This window comes from Diplotaxodon limnothrissa, linkage group LG10 (genome assembly GCF_057381915.1).
Source record: "Diplotaxodon limnothrissa isolate DT_005_m linkage group LG10, D_limnothrissa_male_GT1.1, whole genome shotgun sequence".
NCBI lineage: Eukaryota > Metazoa > Chordata > Actinopteri > Cichliformes > Cichlidae > Diplotaxodon > Diplotaxodon limnothrissa.
Window position 1 is genome coordinate 801,069 of NC_140605.1, and position 19,865 is coordinate 820,933.

Below are 19,865 nucleotides of genomic sequence, written 5' to 3' on the forward strand. Positions count from 1 at the left end.
GAGGAGAGACAAGAGGAGCAGCCAGGCATGGACAGCATCGAAGAACAAACAGTTAATTCACTTCAAGAATAAAATATCAACTACCACTGTGTGGCACACAATGGAGAAATAAGGTCTTTAAGTACCTGGCAAGAAATGTTGCTGTGGGGCCTGGCGGAGACTCAGCACTGCTGTCATCTCATCATGGTCTGATGGGTGGATGTACTCAAATATACTGTTTCCTGTTAGCTCCACCTGTGGCACACACATTTGGAACATTTAGTGATTAGTTGCACAAATGCATTAAATTCATATAGAAACAAAAGAGTGTTCTATTTATGCCATGTCTGAAGTGTGTTGAAAACTCAGTTGTTACATGACACATGCTTCTATGTTACTTATACATTTTTCTCCAGATTGTTTGGTTCAGAAAATCTAAACTTATTCCTGGGTATACTAGTCCACATGAGAGAGTGCTGAGGTGGATTGTCTTACCTGTGACAGACCAAGGTGCACTGATGCCGTTTCTGATATGTACATGATTTTTCCATCTGATGCAACAACAAAAACAAACCCATCTAGAGTCTGAGGGAGAGAGCAACAATGAAGGTACTATTAACAACAAGTTATGTTGACGATAACTACTAGACCTGCCCTGAGGTCTAGTAGGACATGCATAGATATGGGTCTGATGTTATAGTCCATAAGAAAATCTGAAGCCGGACTGAAACTCTTGAAATAAATAAATTCCTCTGTGGATGATCAGTTAGGTGTTTACAGCTAAAAGGAGGGTTGGAGATTGGCCTATAATTAGCCAAGACAGTTGGGTCAAGTGATGGCTTTTAAAGTGATTATAATTACTGCCAACATAAAGTTCATTAACTGAAAGAAATTTTTCATATTTAAGATTGATGAATAAATTAATGGTAGGGCTTCTTTGAGCAGTCTTGTAACAATACAGTCTAAGAGATCTGTTGATGGTTTGGAGGAAGCTGAAGTTAACTCAGAAAAATAATTTGGAGAGAAAGTATCCATCCATCCATCTTCTTCCGCTTATCCGGGGCCGGGGTACAGGGGCAGCAGCCTAATAAGAGAAGACCAGACCTCCCTCTCCCCGGCCACCTCCTCCAGCTTATCTGGGGGAACACCAAGGCATTCCCAGGCCACCCGAAAGATATAATCTCTCCAGCGTGTCCTGGGTCTGCCCCAGGGCCTCCTCCCGGTGGGACATGCCTGGAGCACCTCACATAGGAGGCGCCCAGGAGGCTTATCAGATGCCCAAACCACCTCAACTGGCTCCTTTCGATGTGGAGGAGCAGCCGCTCTACTCTGAGCCCCTCCCGGATGGCTGAATTTTCCACTCTATCTCTAAGGGAGAGGCCAGCCACCCTTCGGAGGAAGCCCATTTCTGCTGCTTGTATTTTCGGTCATTACCCACAGCTCATTACCATAGGTGAGGGTAGGGAAGTAGATCGACCAGTAAATTGAGAGCTTCGCTTTTACACTCAGCTCTCTACACCATGATGGACCGGTACAACGTCTGCATCACTGCAGCCGCTGCACCAATCTGAAAGAAATAATTTAAATAAATAGTAATAGCATTCTGCAATTCTGGCAATAAAGCTGATGACAAGTTTAGTCCCACTTCTGGGTCCTGCATTTTGGGTCCTATCCTCCCTCCCACACACAGCTTCTCATGACAGATTTGAATTGAATCAGTTGGGTTATCACGTGTCAGTACAACTCTGGGTCTTGCCTGCACAAAAGCTCTGGCTGTACAAATAACTACCATATACCACAAAATGTGACTTCATGATCAAATTAGTATTTCGCACCCATCCATGAATCACCACCTTATCATGATGGAGAGGTTTGTGTGCCTATAGGGGCTATGTTGTCTGGAGCCCCTGGTAGGGTCTCCCAAGACAAACTGGTCCTAAGTAAAGCGCAAGAAGAGCACAGAGATGTCGAGCTCAATGCACAACTGGAGGTCTACTGGAGAGGGGTTAAACTCTTTTGTTGGACTTATGTGATAACCACAGTCTGCATAACTAACACCATGTTTGAACATAATTTATGTGTAAGTGTGTATGGCAGCAGATCATGGTAGACTGAAGATTGATGTTTGAATTTGTAATCGTACACTATATTGCCAAACTTATTCCATCGTTTGCCTTTCATATGCAAATTAACTTGAGTGGGATCCTATTCTTAATCCATGGGGTTGAGTATAATGTCAGTCCACCCTTTGCAGCTATAACAGCTTCAACTCTTCCGAGAAGGCTTTCCACAAGGTTTAGCACCTTAACGCCTAGTGTGTCATATTTGTTACATACAGGGTTTTTTGTGAGTTTTTGAGACTTCAACATCATTAATGTGATCCTTTCCCCCCCTGAAAAACCTCAATAAATTGCACATTTTTAAGCAAAATGCCACATGTAATAAATATGCCAAAATTAAAAGTCATGCATGGAAATTAAAATGTAATTAATTTTTTAAAAGACATTTTTTCTGATGGTTCAATAAACTCCTTTTTTTTAAATGGTTGAGAAAGCCTGGCTTGCAGTCTCCACTCTGCCAAATGTCTTTTGGTGGGTATTTTGCAGCACTGAGAGTTTCTTCCAGTGGAACTATGGGGCCGTGCCTGGCTTCTGAAAAACAACGCCACAGCAAAATCCCCCTCCACCAAACTGAGTTGCTATCATTCCCAATCTTTTTCACCTTTTTAACAGTTACCTTTGGAATATTTTGTAGTGAGGTCAATCAATCAATCAATCAATCACTCAATCAATCTTTATTGGCAGACTTCATGTCCATAAGAACAAGACAGAAACACCCCCCCCCCCCCCCCCCCCCATAAAATAAAACACAAGGTATAAACCTTAAAAATATATATATGTATATACATATAAACATATAAAGCATTTGTAAAAATATAAAACCATAATATACATAAAACACAATTACTTAAAAGAAATCAATAAATACACAAACACTTCAACCAGTGCTTTCTCAGACTGGATGAGTAATGGGAACCACTCACTGTCGGATCTGTGAGCGCTAAAATTATACTGTTACTAGAGCCATCCAGTCGTTCTCTAAAATTGAACATTAACTTTCTTAAAAGTGTTTTAAAAGTCCAAACACCCACAGCTACAAACATCTGGCTGGCACTACCCCTTCTAGGTAACCTGCAAAGGATTCTCATCGCATCATTTTATGCAACATGCAGCTTCTGCATGCTACATTGTTTGTAGGATGACCACAAGGGGGCAGTATATAGCGGTGTGCAATACGCTTTAAACAAAGCCACTTTAACTGGAAGTGAACAAAAGCTGAATTTGCGAGCAATAGTATTTGCCTGCACATAGAGCTTACACCGCTGTCTGTATATGTCGTCATCATCATTCATTTGCTCAGTAATAAACCTGGCTGGAGCCTACAAAGCCACACCCCTCCCCCACATTGGACAATCGGACCATCTCTCCCTGTTCCTCACACCTCGGTATTCACCACTCATCCAACGTGTGAAACCTGCTGTGAGGACAATTAAAGTGTGGCCAGAGGGGACAGACGCAGTGCTCCAGGACAGATTTAAAAACACAGACTGGAATATGTTCACGCACACAGACCTGGACCAGTATGCCTCATCTGTACTGGATTACATCTCCGAAACCACAGACAGTGTCACCACCCAGAAACGGATCACCATGTACCCCAACCAGAAGCCTTGGATGAACCGGGATGTTCGTCTCCTCCTGAAGGCCCGCAACACTGCCTTTAGGTCAGGAGATGCACACACCTACAGCACAGCCAGGGCTAATCTAAAGAAGGGCATCAAAAAAGCCAAACACCATTACAAAAAGAAGGTAGAAGAACACTTCTCCAACTACAACCCCGACGCATGTGGCAAGGACTCCAGCCCATCACACACTACAGGACCACCAAACCCTCCCCCGCATCCTCTGATGTCTCCTTCCTCAACGAGCTCAACAACTTTTATGCTCGTTTTGAGCGAGGGAACCCCACAACCACAACCAAAGCAGACATGACGCCAGACCACCAACCTCTGACTCTCTCCCCCACCGATGTAGGAGCGGTGCTGAGCAGGATCAATGTCCACAAGGCTGCAGGCCCTGATGGCATCCCCAGGCGTGTTCTCAGAGCGTGTCCACCCTGGACCCCCACCAATTCGCATACCACCAGAACAGGAGCACAGAGGATGCAGTCTCCATCGCACTGCACTCTGTCCTCTCACACCTGGACAACAACAACACCTACGCCAGAATGCTGTTTATAGACTTCAGTTCAGCATTCAATACAATCCACCCCTCACAACTCATCAGGAAACTGACAGACCTGGGTATCAGTTCCCTCATCTGCAAATGGTTACTGGACTTCCTGACCAACCGCCCCCAACATGTCCGGCTGGATAACCGCTGCTCATCTACAATCACGATGAACACCGGTGTACCACAAGGCTGTGTGATGAGCCCTTTCCTCTACTCCCTCTTCACCCACGACTGCAGACCTGCTGATGGTTCCAACACCATCATTAAGTTTGCAGATGACACCACGGTGATTGGCCTCATCAGTGACAACGATGAGGCCGCCTACAGGGAGGAGGTGGCTCGTCTGGCTGAGTGGTGCGACAGAAACAACCTGCTGCTTAACACCGAGAAGACCAAGGAGCTCATCGTAGACTACAGGAGGAATGCTGACCCACATCCACCCATCCACATTAAGGGGACGGCTGTGGAGCGTGTGAGCAGCTTCAAGTTCCTGGGAGTCCACATCTCCGAGGATCTCACCTGGACGAACAACTGCTCCAAGCTGGTCAAGAAGGCTCACCAGCGCCTCTTCTTCTTGAGGACTCTGAGGAAGAACCACCTGTCCTCAGACATCCTGGTGAACTTCTATCGCTGCACCATCGAGAGCATCCTGACCAACTGTATAACAGTCTGGCACGGGAACTGCTCTGCCTCGGACCGGAAGGCGTTGCAGAGGGTCGTGAAAACTGCCCAGCGCATCGCCGGAGCACCACTTCCTGCCATAAAAGACATCTACAGGAAGCGGTGTCTGAAAAGGGCTGGGAAAATCATCAAAGACCCCAGTCACCCATCACATGGACTCTTCACCCTCCTGCCCTCTGGGAGGCGCCACAGGAGCCTCCGGACTAAGACCACCAGGTACCGGAACAGCTTCTTCCCCACAGCTGTCAGACTCCTGAACTCTGCCTCCTGACATCTGACCCACGTTAAACACATGGACTGAACATACACACACCCACAATGGACAACTGTACCCTCAAACACACAATAATAACATGGACTGAACCACCACTCACAACCACTAGCACTTTATATAGCCTCTGTAGAAACTATCTACACCCTCACTTATCTTAACTGCACTACTGTATAGCTCTGTGTAAATAATCATTCTGTACATTCGATAATCTTTAATCCTACAACTGTTTATAACTTGCATAGTTCCCATTTCTGTATAACTGTATATCTCACATTCTGTAAAGTTATTTATTTCATATTCTGTATAGTTTTTCATATGTATATCCTGTCCATAGCCTGTACATAGTTTGTACTCACTACAGCCTGTACATACTTATAGTTATAGAATATTCACAACATACTTCATACCGTGTACATTATAACATACCATAATAGACCCATTGCTGTAATATACTCACATATCTATATTATTGCTAATATATATTGTAATATATCTATATCACTAAAGCACTTCTGGATGGATGCACACTGCATTTCGTTGCCCTGTACCTGTGCATGTGCAATGACAATAAAGTTGAATTCTATTCTATTCTATTCTAAAGTGACCGAGGTATTCCACCTTTTTATGAACTTCAAGAGTTTTTGGGCCAGTTTAAACAAAGGGAAATTTAGCTGTTTATCCTGCTTGGTTCTACATATCAAAACAGCACTTTTAGCAGAATCGTACTTTATGTCATATTGCACACCATATTCAGTACAGACATTGAGAAGATCCTGTAACCCAGCACTGCTTGGACTAAAAACAACCAGGTCATCTGCATACATAAGATGATTTATCAATGTTTTACCTAATATACACCCAGTGTTACAGGCTCTCAGCTGTATGGACAGATCATCAACATATAGATTAAATAAAATTGGAGACAAAATCCCACCCTGTCTAACACCATTGCTGACACCAAAGGGGGAAGAAATACTGCTTCCCCATTTAACCTGCATGTTCTGATGAGCGTACCAGTAAGAGAGAATCCTCACCATGTATTGAGGAACTCCCCGTGTCTTCAGGTTATCAAAAAGTTTTCTGTGGTTCACTCGATCAGAAGCCTGAGAGGCATCAATGAAACACATGAGGACAGATGAATTTTTAGCCCTGTACAAACTGACTATTTCCTTGAGTGCATATATGCACATGTCAGTGCCGTGCTTTGGTTTGAAGCCAAACTGATTATCCAGAGAAGAGATGAACACACTAACTCTGTCAAACAAGATTCTTTCTAACGCCTTAGATAAAATACTGGCTAGTGCAATCGGCCTGTAATTATCCAAACAGCTCACTTTTGCAGCTTTGTCCTTCATAACTGGTACCAGTAAAATACACAGCACTGAGTCTGGTAATATGCCATGAATCATAAACCCAGTGAAGCAGAGCGCTAAAAGAGGAGCTAGCCTTAAACTAGCATGTTTTAAATGTTCTGCCGTGATGTGATCCAAACCAGAGGATTTATTATCAGACAACCTATGAATGGCTTCATATACTTCATGTGTCCTTACATTTATTGTGTCATTACTCATGTCAAAATTGTCCTCATATGGTTCACTTTTTATACAGTTAAACAATGCACTGTAATGCTGTCTCCATAATGCTGCAATGTTATCTGCCCGAGAAACACCTTCAACAGTTGATGGTAGAGATGGTTTACAGTTATTAAGAGCTTTCACCTCTTTCCAAAAATCTGCCATATTATTACACAGCATTTTCCAAAGAATCCGCTCTCAGCATTTGCTCATGTTTAGTTATAAAGCGAACAGCGTACTTATATCTGGCATTCGCACATTTTTTCTGTTCAAATTCTGGGCCTTGTTTAGGTCTTCCAGCCATGGCCCAACATTTATAAGCTATGCGACCTTCATCATGGTACATGGATACATGTTCTTTCCAGCCAGGTCTGATGTTAGGTTTCTTATGCTTATATTGTTTATCAAGCAGTGTACCACTTTCATGCAGAGCAGTCACTATATCATCATACACATGCAATAATCCTTTCTGTCATCGTTGTATTTTTACTCAGTTGTATATAGTATTTGTATTTGTATTCTATTTTTATCTTATTGTATATTTATTTTATTTTATTCTACTGTATATAGTATTTTATTTTATTCTATTCTGTACAGTTGTGTACTGTATTTATTCTTATTGTATTCTAATTTTTGCCTCATAACTTTTGCACTGTCCACTTCCTGCTGTGACAAAACAAATTTCCCACGTGTGGGACTAATAAAGGTTATCTTATCTTATCTTATCTTATCTTATCTTATCTTATCTTACACGGAGCAGAGTAAATGTTTATGCACAGCATTCTTACAGTTGACATCTTTACACAAAATAGCTTCTTTGGGCAAAGAAATGTTGTTCAGATGTATATCGGTATCACTATGATAAGCTAAGAAATCATCTTCACCAAATGTTGACCAGTCTAATTTTACACTGGTAGCAATATTAGCAATATTATTTCCAGTTGTTGCTGGCATTTGTTCCACATTCACAGTAAAACCAAAAGTGTATGGTCTGACAGAGTTACCTCATACCTGATAGTCATGTTTGCTAAAGCTGCATGTCCATCAGCTGTACAGATACGGTGGTCCAGCCTGTCACGGCGGGGCGAGCTATGCACAGTAGCTCGGCGTGCCTGTGTAGCGTGCTGACTAGACCCAAGCGCGGCTACGGCTAGCGGTGGGTTTGGAGCAGACACGCAGTTATTCTAGTAACGATCAGTGCGCGAAGCGTGGCTTCGGAACTGTCGTTACAGACAGAGAGCGATCGGAGCCGGGAAGAGAAAAAGGATTGAAGGGAAAAACACTCACGGTTGCTGAATCAGGCGGAGACTGACGTCGGCAGAGTTTCGGAGCTCCTGACACGAAGAGAATGATGTCTGAGCGGCGAACAGGTGGGTGGCGTCTCTCTTTTAACCCCGGCCCCATGATCAGCTGATCACAGCTGTTCACCGGCTGACAGGAACCCCCCCCCCCGAGGACCGGCACCCGACAGGCCAGGACGGCGGCGACGGAAATCCGAGATGAGGGAAGGATCCAAGATGAAGCGGGACGGCACCCAGGAGCGCTCATCAGGGCCGTAGCCAGCCCAGTCCACCAAATACTGGACCCCCCGGCCCCGGGGACAGGAGTCCAAGATCCGTCGGACAGTGTAGACAGGACCCCCATCGATGATCCTGGGCGGGGGCGGGGCCCAGGAGGGGGGTGCCAGCGAGGAAGTGACGCGCCGCTTAAGCTGCGAGACGTGGAAAACCGGATGGACCTTCATGGCGGGTGGAAGCCGGAGACGGTAAGCCACGGGGTTGAGCCGGGCAGTGACTTCGTACGGGCCGACGAACCGGGGAGTGAGCTTCTTGGACTCACCGCGCAGCCGCAGGTGCCTTGTGGAGAGCCAGACGCGGTCCCCCAGCTGGAAGCGGTGACCCGGGCGGTGGCGGCGACGATGCTGCCGGGTGTACAGAGCGTTGGCCCGGGTAATGGCAGCCCGCGCCTTGATCCAGGCCTGACGACAGCGGCGGACCATCCGTTCAGCAGCAGGCACGTCGACCCCCGCTTCCTGATGGCTGAAGATAGGAGGATGAAAACCATGACAGACCTCAAAGGGCGAGAGACCGGTGGCGGAAGAGACGTGAAGGTTATGAGACAACTCAGCCCACACCAGGTAACGAGGCCAAAGCGACGGTTGGGCGGAGATGAAGCACCGTAAGAAGCGCCCCAACTGTTGATTGGTCCGTTCAACCTGCCCATTGGTCTGAGGGTGATAACCGGACGAGAGGCTGGGAGACGCTCCTGCTAACTGCAGTCGAGTTAGCAGGCCGCACGCTACACCGGCATGACAGAAACAGCAACTCAGGTAAAAGCAGAGGAGGGGGGCTATGTGTTTACGTGCATAACGAGTGGTGTTGTAACAGCAGGATCATTCACACACACTGTTTTCCTGATTTGGAGGTTCTGGCAGTCTCGTGCAGACCTTTTTACATCCCGAGGGAGTTTACAGTAGTTATTGTGATAGCTGTTTATATACCGCCGGATGCTAACGTTAGCACGGCTCTCAACCTCTTGCTCAACACCATAAACAAACAACAGCTTGCCCACCCCGATGGGGTTTTTATTGTCGCCGGCGACTTTAACAAAGCGTGCCTAAAGACTGTGCTTCCTAAATTTGTCCAGTTTGTGGACTTTGCTACGAGAGGAGAACACACTTTGGACCATGTCTATTCAAACATCAGGCATGCTTTCAGAGCGACACCCCTCCCCCACCTGGCTGGATCTGACCACCTCTGCATGTCCCTCACCCCCACCTACACCCCCCTGCTGAGAAAAACAAAGCCCCAGACAAAGACAATAAAAACCTGGCCTGAAGGAGCCCTTTCTCAACTGCAGGACTGCTTCTCAACAACTGTATGGGATTTATTCTCCAGCCACAACCTCCAGGAGTACACGGACACTGTACTCTCGTACATCAGGAACTGTGTTGACAATGTCACCGTCAACAAAAGGGTCAGGGTGTTTCCAAATCAAAAACCCTGGATGAATAGCGAAGTGCAATCCCTCCTAAAAAGCCGCAACACTGCCTTCAAGTCAGGGGACAGGGCTGCGTATAGGGCGGCCAGGGCAAACCTGAGTAGAGGCATCAGGAAAGCTAAGGCTGCCTATAGGAGGAGGATTGAAGATCACTTTGCTGACAACGACCCCAGAAAAATGTGGCAGGGGATCAATCACATTACCAACTACAGAAGCAATAACCAGGCAACATCTAGGACTGATGCCTCACTGGCTGAGGATCTAAACCGTTTCTTCGCCCGCTTTGAGACGACCAAGCCCTCAGCTGCCACACCACTTCCACCCGCCCCCAGCACTGGCACACTAACACTTAGGGAGCACCAAGTGAGGTGTGTTCTAAGGTCAGTGAATCCCAGGAAGGCGGCAGGTCCTGATGGAATACATGGAAAGGTTCTCAGAGCATGTGCTGACGAACTGACCGGAGTCTTCACTAAAATCTTCAACCTTTCCTTGTCATCAAACACCATCCCGCCCTGCCTCAAAACCTCCACCATCATCCCCATCACCAAGAAGACAGCTGTGGCCAGCCCAAATGACTACAGGCCTGTTGCACTTACGCCTGTAGTGATGAAGTGCTTTGAGAGACTGGTCTGTCAGCACATCAGGGCCGGTCTGCCTCCCACTCTGGACCCCCACCAATTTGCCTACAGGACAAATCGTTCCACCGAGGACGCTATCACCATAGCGCTCCACACTGCGCTGAGTCACCTGGAGCACCGAGGAAGCTATGTGAGAATGCTCTTTCTGGACTTCAGCTCAGCATTCAATCATATCATCCCGGAGATCCTGGTCCAGAAACTGTCTCACCTGGGACTCTCCACCCCCATCTGCCTCTGGATCAAGGACTTCCTGACAAATAGACCACAGTCTGTCAGACTCGGCCCCCACCGGTCCAGCACCATCACACTCAGCACTGGGTCTCCACAAGGATGTGTTTTGAGTCCCCTCCTGTTTACGCTCTACACATCCGACTGCTCCCCTACCCATCTCTTAAACACCATCATAAAGTTCGCGGATGACACCACAGTGGTTGGACTCATCTCAAGGGGGGATGAGTCGGACTACAGAGATGAGGTCAACAGACTGACTGAGTGGTGTTCAGTTAACAACCTCCAACTGAACACCACGAAAACTAAAGAACTTATCTTGGACTTCAGGAAGGGCAGAGCAGACCCGGCCCCACTTTACATTCACGGGAGCTGTGTGGAGAGGGTACACTCCATGAGGTTTCTGGGCGTGCAGATATCTGATGACCTCTCCTGGACTGCAAATACTACAGCGGTGGTTAAAAAGGCCCAGCAGCGTCTCCACTTTCTGAGAGTGCTCAGGAGGAACAACCTGGAGGAGAGGCTGCTGGTGACATTTTACAGAGCCACCATAGAGAGCATCCTAACGTACGGCATAACAACATGGTATGCAGGGTGCTCAGCTGCAGACAGGAAAGTACTGCAGAGGGTCATCAACACAGCCCAGAAGATCACTGGCTGCTCTCTGCCCAGCCTGGAGGTCACTGCAAACTCTCGGTACCTCAGCAGAGCTGGCAATATCATCAAGGACCACTCTCACCCCAGCAACCAACTGTTTGAACTATTACCGTCAGGCCGACGGTACAGGTCACATAAAACCAGGACAAACAGATTCAGGGATAGCTTCTTTCCCAGAGCTATCACCGTAGTAAATAAGCACAAAAACAATTGAACCTATTCCATACCGTCACTGTCATTATATTATGCTGCTATTCATACTGTCATCATATTAATGCTGCTATCCTGTATATATTGTACATACTATTGTTTGAGTACTTACGATTGTTGTTTTTTTTTGTACTTTTTATATTTTACATTTATATTTATTATTGAAACTTGCACCAAGGAAGTGGCACTCCAATTTCGTTGTACTCTGTACAATGACAATAAAGGCTATTCTCTTCTATTCTATTCTATCAGGCGGCAAAAGGCTTTCCAGAACCTGGCGGTGAACTGGGGCCCCTGATCGGAGACTATGTCCTTGGGGAATCCGTGAAGCCGGACGACATGGTCCAGGAGGAGCTCGGCCGTCCGTTTGGCGGAGGGGAGGCCGGCCAGGGCGACCAGGTGCACCGCCTGAGAAAACCGGTCCACAAAGGTGAGGATGGTGTCAAGACCGTCCACAGATGGGAGGCCGGTAACAAAGTCAAGACCGACATGGGACCAGGGCCGTCTCGGCACAGGGAGAGGGCGAAGGTCGCCAGCAGGCGGCTGGGTGGAGGACTTGGCCCGAGCACAGGTGTCACAGGCGGAAACGAAGTCATGGACGTCCCGAGTCATGGAGGGCCACCAGAAGGCACGACGGAGGAGCTGGAGGGTCCTGTCGGGCCCTGGGTGACCAGAGAGCGGGGAGGAGTGAGCCCAGAGCAAGGCCTCCTGACGGCACCGGGATGGTACATAGAGCCTCCCAGCCGGGGTGTCAGGCGGAGGCGGTTCGGCGGTCAGGGCATCCCGGATAGAGTCCTCCAAGGGCCACCGAAGGGGGGCAGCGAAACAATGAGATGGTAGGATAGGTCCAGGGTCTGACGTGAGGCCGTCCTGGGCGAACTGCCTGGAGAGAGCGTCTGCCTTGGTGTTCTTGGAGCCAGGGCGGTAGGCGAGGTGGAATAAGGCCCAACGGGCCTGCCTTGGGTTGAGCTGCTTGGCAGAACGAATATGGATCAGGTTCTGGTGATCAGTTCAGATCAGAAACGGTTCTTTCGCTCCCAGGAGCCAATGCCGCCACTCTTCCAAGGCCCACTTGATGGCCAGGAGTTCCCGGTCACCGACACCGTACCGTCGCTGCGTGTCAGAGAATTTCCTCGAGAAATAGCAGCACGGGTGAAGTTTCCCATCTGGGCCGTGTTGAGAGAGGACGGCGCCAGCGCCAACATCGGAGGCATCCACCTCCACCACAAAATCTCCGGCAGGATCAGGGTGGAGCAGGACGGGAGCCGTAGCAAACCAGCGGATAAGGTCTCGGAATGCCTGTTTCGCACCAGGGGGGAGGCAGAAGGGCTTGGGCAGGTTAGCTGGTTTGGTGAGGGATGTCAGTGGGGCGACAATGGTGCTGAAATTGCGGATAAAGCGCCGATAGAAATTGGCAAAGCCCAGGAAGCTCTGTAGCTGCTTAAGGCTGGAGGGCTGAGGCCACTGGGTCACGGCTTGGACCTTTTGCGGGTCCATGGTCAGGCCATTGGAGGAGATGGTGAAGCCCAGGAAGGTGGTGGACCGCTAATGGACGGCACACTTTTCCAGTTTGCAGAACAGCTGGTACTCGAGCAGCCTGCTCAGCACGGCCCGCACATGGCGAATATGGTCCACTTCGGTGCGGGAGTAGATCAAGATGTCATCCAGATAGGCAAACACCAACCGGTCCAGCATGTCCCGCAAGACATCGTTGATCAGATGTTGGAAGACAGCAGGGCTGTTGCAGAGGCCGAAGGGCATCACCAGATACTCCCAGTGCCCGTTAGGGGTGATGAAGGCCGTCTTCCATTCGTCCCCTTCCCTAATCCACACCAAATTGTAGGCGCTGCGTAGGTCTAGTTTGGTGAAGATGCAGGCCTGGGAGAGGGAATCGAGTGCGGTGGATAGCAGAGGAAGAGGATGGCGGTTCTTAACAGTGATTTTATTCAAGCCCCGGTAGTCTATACAGGGGCGAAGCCCGCCGTCTTTCTTCTTGACAAAGAAGAATCCCGCAGCTGCAGGGGAGGTAGAAGGGCGAATGAAGCCCTGTTGGAGAGCCTCAGCGACGTACTCCTCCATGGCTTTGTTCTCTGCGGGTGACAGCGAGAACAGGCGACCACGAGGAGGGACCGCTCCCGGGAGGAGCTCGATGGCCATGTCGTAGGAGCGATGAGGAGGGAGAGCAGAGGCTCGCTTCTTACTGAAGACCTCAGATAGGTCATGGTAAGCCGGAGGGATCTTATCCAGATCAATGGGCTCCGGGGGTGACGCCTCTTCTGACTTTGAGTCCTTTCCAGTGCGGAAGAGAAGGCAGCGGCGTGAACACTGGGGACCCCAGTCCAGGATCTGGCAGGAAGACCACGAGACGTGGGGGTCATGTTGACGGAACCAGGGGTATCCGAGGATGAGAGGAGAGGAAGTGGCCGAGACTACTAAAAACCGGATCTCCTCCTGATGATCCCCGACAGACATGCGGACTGGCTGGGTCTGGAACTGGATCGGGTAGGGTTGGAGTGGTCGCCCGTCTACTGAGGTCACCGGGAGGAATCGGTCGACGGAAGTCAACGGAATGCGAAGCCGAGAGGCCATTTTTTGATCGATGAAGTTCTCAGCGGCTCCGGTGTCCAGGAGGGCTTCAGATGAGAGCCGTTGGTGTTTCAGGTGAAATGTTACCGGTAACAGAAAACGAGAGGGGTCAGAGGAGTGGGAAGGGCCAGGTGGGACACCCCCGCAGTCTACCTGGCGTCGTCGTTTCCCGGCCGTAGCGGGCACTGGGGACGACGGTGTCGAGCTGATCCACAGTAGGCGCAGAGGCCCTCACGCCAGCATCTCTCTTTCTCCTCTTTGGGGAGTCCACCCAGCTGCATGGGCTCCTCGCTGGATGTGCTGCTTGGGCTAGCCGTGGCTCCATCAGAGGGGGGTGGAGGTCGCGAAGACGTGGTCCTCTGAGTCTGAAAGGGTTTGAAGACCCGAGGGGTATGGCGAGGCCACGACATCACACATTGGTCAATCTTCAGTGCGAGGTCCACGGCCTCATTCAGGGTTTTAGGGGCCTCACGGCCGGTCATCTCGTCTCGGATGTAGTCAGCCAGTCCCTCCAGAAAAATAGAGCGCAGAGAAGCGTCTCCCCACTGTAGCTTAGCGGCCAGGGTGCGGAATTGAGAGGCAAAGTGACAGACGGGTCGGCTGCCCTGGCGTAGATGAAGCAGCTGTGACTCCACTTCCACTTCGCTGCTCGGGGGAACAAACGTCTTTTTTAATTCCTCCACAAACAGGGCATAGTCATTGCAAGCTGCCGATTTATTGTAGTAGAGAGCCGCGGCCCATTCCTGAGCCTGGCCAGACAAGAGAGAGGTTAGCAGTGCAACCTTTGCACGGGCGGTGGCGTATTTAGTGGGCTGACACTCGAACAGCGTGTCTAAAGTGGCAAGCAAACCATCAGGCCGGCCATCAACTCCGTTCCACTTGTCTGGTAGTCCAATCCGGGGTTCCGCGCTCACCGGCGCCGGCTGACGTTGCAGCGAGGTGACGGAAGTGGAAAGTTGGAGGACAGTTTCGGTGAGGGACTCCACTTTTGTGCACATCCGATCTACCACACCGCGAAGATATAGAACTTCGGCTTTCAGCCGTTCGAATTCCGCTGGGTCTATAGCGGGCTCAGACATCCTGTCACGGCGGGGCGAGCTACGCACAGTAGCTCGGCGTGCCTGTGTAGCGTGCTGACTAGACCCAAGCGCGGCTACGGCTAGCGGTGGGTTTGGGAGCAGACACGCAGTTATTCTAGTAACGATCAGTGCGCGAAGCGTGGCTTCGGAACTGTCGTTACAGACAGAGAGCGAGCGGAGCCGGGAAGAGAAAAAGGATTGAAGGGAAAAACACTCACGGTTGCTGAATCAGGCGGAGACTGACGTCGGCAGAGTTTCGGAGCTCCTGACACGAAGAGAATGATGTCTGAGCGGCGAACAGGTGGGTGGCGTCTCTCTTTTAACCCCGGCCCCGTGATCAGCTGATCACAGCTGTTCACCGGCTGACACAGCCATGATGTACTATGCCAGGCTTCACTTATGTATGTATAGCTGTCTGCAGGCAGTAACACTTTGGTAGACAGGATAAGATTGTTAACTTCACAAAAGTGGGTTAAGTGGTCAGCAAACCGAGAACTGCTGTCTGTGAGATCAGCATTAAAATCACCCAAAACATATATACTTGAATACTTGAATAAATAAAACCAGCCTACTGAGGTATTCTTGCTCATTTTGACAAGATTCATAGGGAGTATAAATATTAAGAATGATAAAACTGATATTATTCTGTGTATATTGTATACACCAGTCTACATTCAGTCTAACGGGCTTTATCACAGGGTCTATTTTTTTGTCCCAAAGCACAGCAACCCCTCCAGGTATTCTGCCTCTGACTATGGCTGTGCTGAGATCAGTTGTTGATTCCCCCACTCCCAAAAAACTTGCCTTTAGACAGTTAAGTTTTCCCAGGTCGTGTTTGGACAACCATGTCTCCTGCAAGCATAAAATGTCACATTCTGCAAGCAGACTGTCCACAACAATCCGTCGAGCTCTATCCTCTGCACTCTGTCCCAAACGTAGACCATGACAGTTGTAAGATAATACCCGGATAGACATCTTCATGTTGATACGTTGGTACCAGAAGGCGCAGTTATCTCCCCTGCTGGATCCACTGTGCTTGGCACCACCGTACCGGGCTTACGAGGTTCATAAAAACACCGGACCAGAGCCCCTTCAGGCCAGAGTTCAGGATTGTACATTTCACCCACATCATTACATTCAGCAGTAACCTTGAAAGAGCCGAACCTGCTACGTTTACTAGCAATTTTTTGACAGGTCACATCTCTTTTGAGTTTCTCTCTCAAATACAGAGCAAGAGTTTCTGCATCTCAATACTTGAAATGTGCAATTCACTTGTATTTTTATTTTTTATTCCTATTTATTCTATTTATCCCCTTTGTATATTTTATTTATATTTGTCTCTGTATTTATATATGTGTGTGTGTGTGTGTGTGTGTGTGTGTGTGTGTGTGTGTGTGTGTGTGTGTGTGTATATATATATATATATATATATATATATATATATATATATATATATAACAATTCTGTAACTGTAACTTCGGTCGTTGCTGTGCTTTTTGGAAGTCGAATTTCCCAGAAGAACCCACCCGAGGGATTAATAAAGTTCTATCTTATCTTATCTTATCTTATCTTATCTACATCCAGGGCAAATTTAGTGGCAAATACGCTCACCAATTTAGTTTTCACAGTTCTGATTGTACTCACAGCTCCAGGGCCGATAATCGATACAGGTCCAGGCCTCTTATTGTGTCCAGTGGTAGCAGCATGCATTCCTGAACCCGAATTAACCTTCTCCAGCTTGTGACGAGGCTTGCCATTTTTCACAACTTTACTCCATTGTGGGGAGCATGTAAGAAGCACTGTCTCAACGGGATCCTCCGTTGTTGCAGTAGTTTCCATATTACGACCTGAGGCTGTCGTCGGAGCCCGATCTTGACCACATAGCAACATCTCCGGACAAAACGCTGAAACTGTCCCAGTCCTTGAAGCAGCCAAAGCTCCAGCTCTCTGCCTTCCGCGCGGGCCGCCTTTACTTCGACTCCCCCACTGCTCCTCTGGGTGTTTCCCCAGGGCAGGGGTCAGCAACCTTTAACATCCAAAGAGCCACTTGGACCCGGTTTCCACGCAAAAGAAAACACTGGGAGCCGCAAATACTTTTTGAAATCTAAAATGAAGATAACACTGTTTATATTGTTTTTTTTTTTACCTTTATGCTTTGTGTGAACAACTAAAGTAAGTAAGTAAAGTTTATTTATTAAGCGCTTTTCACAGACAGGCAGTCACAAAGCGCTGTACACAAATATTAAAATAAACAATACAATCAATAGACATTATGCACAATGTAAAAGATCAAATGTAAATAATGTAAAGAATATAAAATACTCAGATCAACAAAAGGCTTGTTTGAAAAGAAAGCAACTAAAGTGTGTTGCTTATGAAATCCATGAAGTGCTACAGAGCAAATTACATTTTATTTATGTAATTAACACATTTTGAACTCTTAAAGAAATATAACAAAAGGAAAGCTGAACTAAAATGATCCATGTAGCAAGGAAAAACTGTTGTGAGCCGCCACCCTCATATCGCCTTTGGGCTTTTGGAGCCTTGACCTGACTTTTAAAAAGTAATTGGAAAAAAACCACTATGCTGCTAAAAATAAATAAATAAATAGATATTTGCAAAAAAAGTCTGGCGCTGAACAGAAATTGTCGCGCTATGCTCCTTTGTTTATTGTGCATAAATAGTGAATTGTCCTGACACGATATTGTGTTTCGCTTCTGTTATTATGGTACATTGACAAAAACATATACCGTATTTCCCGGACTACAAAGCGCACCTGAATATTAGCCGCACAAGCTAAAATCAGGGGAAAATCCTGTTTTGTACATACATTAGCCGCACCTGACTAAAGGCCGCAGGTGTTTCAATGTTGACTCATCATATGTAAGAGAATATGCACAAAGGGAATTGTCAGGAAAGAGATGGCTGTTTGGAGACACACCCCTTTTATTAATATTTTGAAAAACAAGTTATGGGTACATATTTGCACATGTAGTACATAACAGTAACCTACAGCACACCAGAACAATAGATTCAGACTACCTTTTAGGCTCAGGTGCAGTGACACAGCTTTAACAAGAAGAAAAGTCAGTCATTCACCATCTTTCTTTTCTTCCTGCGCACTAAAACTACCAAAGTCCTCTTCTCCAGTGTCGGATACGAACAGGCTCAGGATGGCTTCGTCATCCACTCTCCGCTTCTCTCCTTCGTTGTCACTTTCAAAACCAAAGAAATCCTCGTTGTCAGAGTCGAACACCCTCAGAAGGGCCGTGGCGGTGTCCTCCTCTCCATCATGCAGCAGTCCAGCCCTTCGAAATCTGTTGGTGATCGTGGATGTTTTCACACTTTTCCACGCTGTCAGAATCCACCGGTGGAGTTGGGCATAACTTGCTTTTCGCAAGTTTATCGCCGCTCATCATCCACGCCTCCCGCTGAACGCGTAGCGCTACTTTGAAGTTTGTTTTTCGCGCTACTTCGTACGGCACTACGTTGCCTGGCGGACGGACACGTGACCAACATACCACTCTTGAACCCCGATCCTTCCGCCAGGCAACGTAGTGCCGTACAACAGCAGAACAAACAAAACAAATCCTCTTACGATATGACAACAATCATGGACAATCCATAGAAAAGCCGCACCTGACTAAAAGCCGCAGGGTTCAAAGCTGGTGCAAAAAGTAGCGGCTTATAGCCCGACAATTACGGTACTTTTATTCACAGGATAAAACAGTTGTTTTGTATCACTAATTGCCCAGTACGATTACAGCATACAGTCTTATTGTCACTGCTACATTTCTGTAACGCGTACCAGAAATTATTTCTACTACTAATTAATTACCATTGAGTTCAAAGGTCCTATTAATAAACGGTTAACGAATGTGTATTTATGAAGAAGATTTGTGAGACTGGTAAACTTATGATACGTACGATGGTCTTTACTTTCTACACGGTGCATTTCAAGGTCCTGCACCCATCCGTCGGTAAACTGTACCTGGGCTTGTTGCAGTGACCTGAAGTTACTAAACTTCACGAGTGTATGCACTCACTCCAAGAACTGTGTAATTATAAATATGAGCGTGGTGAAAGTTGGGCAGCACGCTAACGTCTTTTGTCCACTCTGTGTGCTCGTAAGGATCTGACACTTTCACTGGTTTGATTTTTTTCCTTGTATCTTTTCTTTGACTTTTCATTAAGTCTGTCTTTGTACGGACCGGCATTGTTCTCCTTCGTTTTGTACATACCTTTTTGGGGGGCAAAGAAAAAGCAAGAATTTATTGGAACCGGAGAATGAACGTTTTGCGGTGCTGCAAATGCTTGCATTTGATGCGGTACTTGGATTGTTTTGCCACGAGTTCCCGGCATGCAATGCGCGAAAGTCACGTGGTCTTTCAATCTCTATACTGTTGTGTTGGTGTGTGTTGGGCTGTGAGCTGAAAAGCTACAGCCGGCTGTGTGCGCACAGCAACCGTGTGTGAAAAGCGGTCAATAAAGAGATGCTGAAAAGCGTGTTCATGCAAACATCGTCGGGTCTGCTGTGATATGTTTACAATAAGACTTATGGTCCCAGGACTGTAAGCTGTCATCTGTGAGGCGTGAGCGGTGTTTGTTTTTAACATAGTTCAGGGTGGAGAACAGCTGCTGACATAATGTGGATCCGAAGATCCATA

The 19,865-nt window shown here is 47.7% G+C and overlaps 1 protein-coding gene and 1 pseudogene across 1 annotated transcript in view; both read right to left on the reverse strand.

Annotated features, from left to right (window-relative positions):
- sim2 (SIM bHLH transcription factor 2) overlaps positions 1 to 19,865 on the reverse strand; it is a 58,582-nt gene that overhangs the window by 22,710 nt on the left and 16,007 nt on the right. The window contains exons 3-4 of the mRNA XM_085364217.1: positions 475 to 564; positions 126 to 234 (exon numbers count right to left, since the gene is read on the reverse strand). Of these exons, the coding sequence (XP_085220343.1) occupies positions 126 to 234; positions 475 to 564 (199 nt within the window). The remainder of the gene's footprint in view (positions 1 to 125; positions 235 to 474; positions 565 to 19,865) is intronic.
- LOC146623669 (uncharacterized) lies at positions 7,766 to 16,179 on the reverse strand (annotated as a pseudogene).